Below are 3,029 nucleotides of genomic sequence, written 5' to 3'. Positions count from 1 at the left end.
GCTCAAGGAGTAATTATAAAGCCTTTTCTATTTTTTTTTTATAAGTGGGGGGTCTTAGGACATAAATTTGCTCAAGGAGTAATTATAAAGTCTTTTCTTTTTTTTTTTTAGGTGAGTGGGAGGTTTTGAATTTGAAACCTTTCACTTACACTTTCACCTCTTATAAAGTTTTTTCTATTTAGGTAATTGGATTTAGAATTCAGCCCTGAATTTTGAAACTTTCAAGGTCGGGGCATGACTATTTAACAGTTCAAGATGAGTTAATATCATTGAAAGATTATAATCGTTAATCAAATGACAAGATCTAATCAATTTAATTTTAATTCTTTTGTATAACAAATATTAGCAGTTATAAACTATGTTCTGAATAGTTTTAATTTTAAAGGATATGTTTAAACTTACAGTTTTAATTTTCAGAATTGTAGCATGTCCTATTGCACAAGTTCATGGTAGAGTTCAAGGTCGCTCTGCCTCTTATTCCTAGTTTTCCAGCCGCAATTATTTAATGTATTGCTCTACTTCGAAGTGCCTTTAAGTCTAGTAATGACGAAAACCAAAAGTCTTCCGTCTCTTATTAATTTGATTGCCAAACTCTAACCTATATTATCCTTGGATTTGGTAAATATGGTCCAAGCTAAAAAGGTAATCAATTAATTAACCAAAGCATTGTTACACTGTTTTTCTCTATAAAACCCTTTCCCCTGATAGAAAAAGCTACAGAGGCACGAAAAATTGCTCAAAAATTGTTTTTCATAGTTGCGGCTGGGTACCTGTATTCTGTACATTGGTTTAGGATCAATAAGATGAGCTCTAACCCTAGAGTTGCTTCCTCCAGTAAAAGGTTAGTATTTTAGCTTAATTTGACTGTATAGAAATGTTAAAGAACATTTAGATTGATAAATAAAGGTTTGAGAATGACAAAATGAAACTAATTTCTGCAACAATGACTCTTGCGGGTATAAAAGGATTTCTAAAATCTTTTTTGAAATTAAATAGGTTTGACAAGAACTTTTCATTGTAATACGGAGGACATCAAATGAACTAGGCAAGAAAATGATTTCATTTTAAAAAGCGTAAAGATAGATAATTGTTGTGTCAATTTTATCTGTTTATGTTTCAGTATTTTCTCATCTATGTTGGCTAGTTTTGGTTATGAAGCTAAAAAAAATCACCTGTAGCTGTTCATAATTTCATATTACCTCTGCATCTAAATTCCATTTTGGCACTTCTTTCAGGCTAGATGGTAAGGTGGCAATTATCACCGGAGGTGCCAGCGGTATAGGAGCAGCTGCGGCTCGGCTCTTTCATAGCAATGGTGCTAAAGTTGTAGTAGCCGATATCCAAGACAATCTAGGCCAAGCAATTGCCAATGAGCTTGGCAAAAATGCATGCTACATTCACTGTGATGTATCACAAGAGGACCAAATTATTGATCTTATCGATACCACCATAGCCAAATACGGCCAACTTGACATCATGTACAACAATGCTGGAATCACTGAAGGGTCCAAAATTGCTATTCTGGAAACGTCAAAGTCAGAGTTGGACCGGGTTATTGGTGTAAATTTGGTGGGCTCATTTTTAGGAGCCAAGCATGCTGCAAGAGTCATGATACCCCGGCGCAGGGGATGCGTATTGTTCACAGCCAGCGCCTCCGTCAACATAGCTGGTCTTGGACCTCATGCCTATGCAGTCACTAAGCATGCAATTGCAGGTCTAGCTAAGAATTTGTCAGCTGAGCTTGGTCAACATGGTATACGAGTCAACTGTGTCTCCCCTTATGCCGTAATGACTGGCATAGCAGGAGGGAATTATTCTGAAGAGTATATTGGGCAAATGCAGATGTTTGTAAATGCAGTGGCTAATCTTAAAGGGAAGACTTTGACAGCAGATGATGTTGCTCAAGCTGCACTGTACTTGGCAAGCGATGAAGCTGGTTATGTAAGTGGACTGAATCTTGTAGTTGACGGAGGTTTCAGCGTTGTTAATCCTTCCATGATGACTGCTGCGGCTCAGGCCAAACTACATCAGAAATGAAGCAAGCTGGTTGTTAAACTAGTTGTCGTGGACACATGCTATTGCTTCTTTTTTTTTTGTTTCGGTTCAGAGATTTACATCTTGCTTCAAGTCATGCAGCTCATTCCCACATGTGCCAATTTACAAGCTTTTATTAGAAGAAGACTTAAAACTAGGACACCTCTTTCCTTGTGGATTTTCAAAATCTTCCACCTAATAAATTACTTCAGCTTTATGTTGAGCAAGTTTAGTTTTTAAATACTTTGATTGTGTTAGGGTAACAAGTATTATAAATGAATATATGTCCTCCAACAGTCCCAAACTATTTGTGGATAATAGTTGACAAGACATATATCACTTTAATACATGGTGCAACGGGTAATGTAACGCCAAAAGTATTGTAAACAATGATCCAAATGCACTCCTAACCTTTTCTTGCATTTTAGACATCCGATCGAGTTGCATATAATTTATCTGTGGACCATAACTTGTTAAATGAATGAATGCAGTAAGGCTTCAAATCTCGAGTGTTTGACTATGTTCAAGACCAACCCTTGAATAATTCCAATAATCTTAAATTGATTTAACTCATTTCAAGAAAGTACGGAAGATCAGGAAATACTTGAATTTTTATTTGAAAAAAAAAAAATCTGATCACGTCACAAGTTTTCTTTTGCCTTCCATGAGAGAAACATTGGTAGTGCTATTGCCCCCATCGTTAAGGAGATTTCACCCAAAGTGTTTGGCATAATCACTGACTAGGTATGGAGCAGGCTCAGGTATATTATCAGCCCCTAAGATCACACCTTTCAGATTTGTTGTTACTGTTAGAAAAACAAATACTTCCGCGTTGTGCTTCTCTATTCTGCCTCATTCCACTTTTTAGCATTCGAGTGACCACTCCGAAAGAGAAAATACCACTAAGATGGATTAGGCTCCTTTCCATTACATGTACACTGACTCTGTTTTCCCTCAATATGGTATTTGATAATTGCCACATAAGATTCATTGGT

The 3,029-nt window shown here is 36.4% G+C and overlaps 1 protein-coding gene across 1 annotated transcript; it reads left to right on the top strand.

The window, feature by feature from the left end:
• Window positions 1-803: 803 nt before the first annotated feature.
• On the top strand, window positions 804-2,037 carry LOC113752025 (tropinone reductase-like 1). The gene is made up of 2 exons (XM_027296168.1): window positions 804-841; window positions 1,236-2,037. The coding sequence occupies exons 1-2, from the start codon at window positions 804-806 to the stop codon at window positions 2,035-2,037; spliced, it is 840 nt and encodes a 279-aa protein (XP_027151969.1).
• The last annotated feature ends 992 nt before the right edge of the window (window positions 2,038-3,029 follow it).

This window comes from Coffea eugenioides, chromosome 11 (assembly GCF_003713205.1).
Source record: "Coffea eugenioides isolate CCC68of chromosome 11, Ceug_1.0, whole genome shotgun sequence".
Taxonomy (NCBI): Eukaryota; Viridiplantae; Streptophyta; class Magnoliopsida; order Gentianales; family Rubiaceae; genus Coffea; species Coffea eugenioides.
This window is presented reverse-complemented; position numbering and strand designations above follow the sequence as displayed.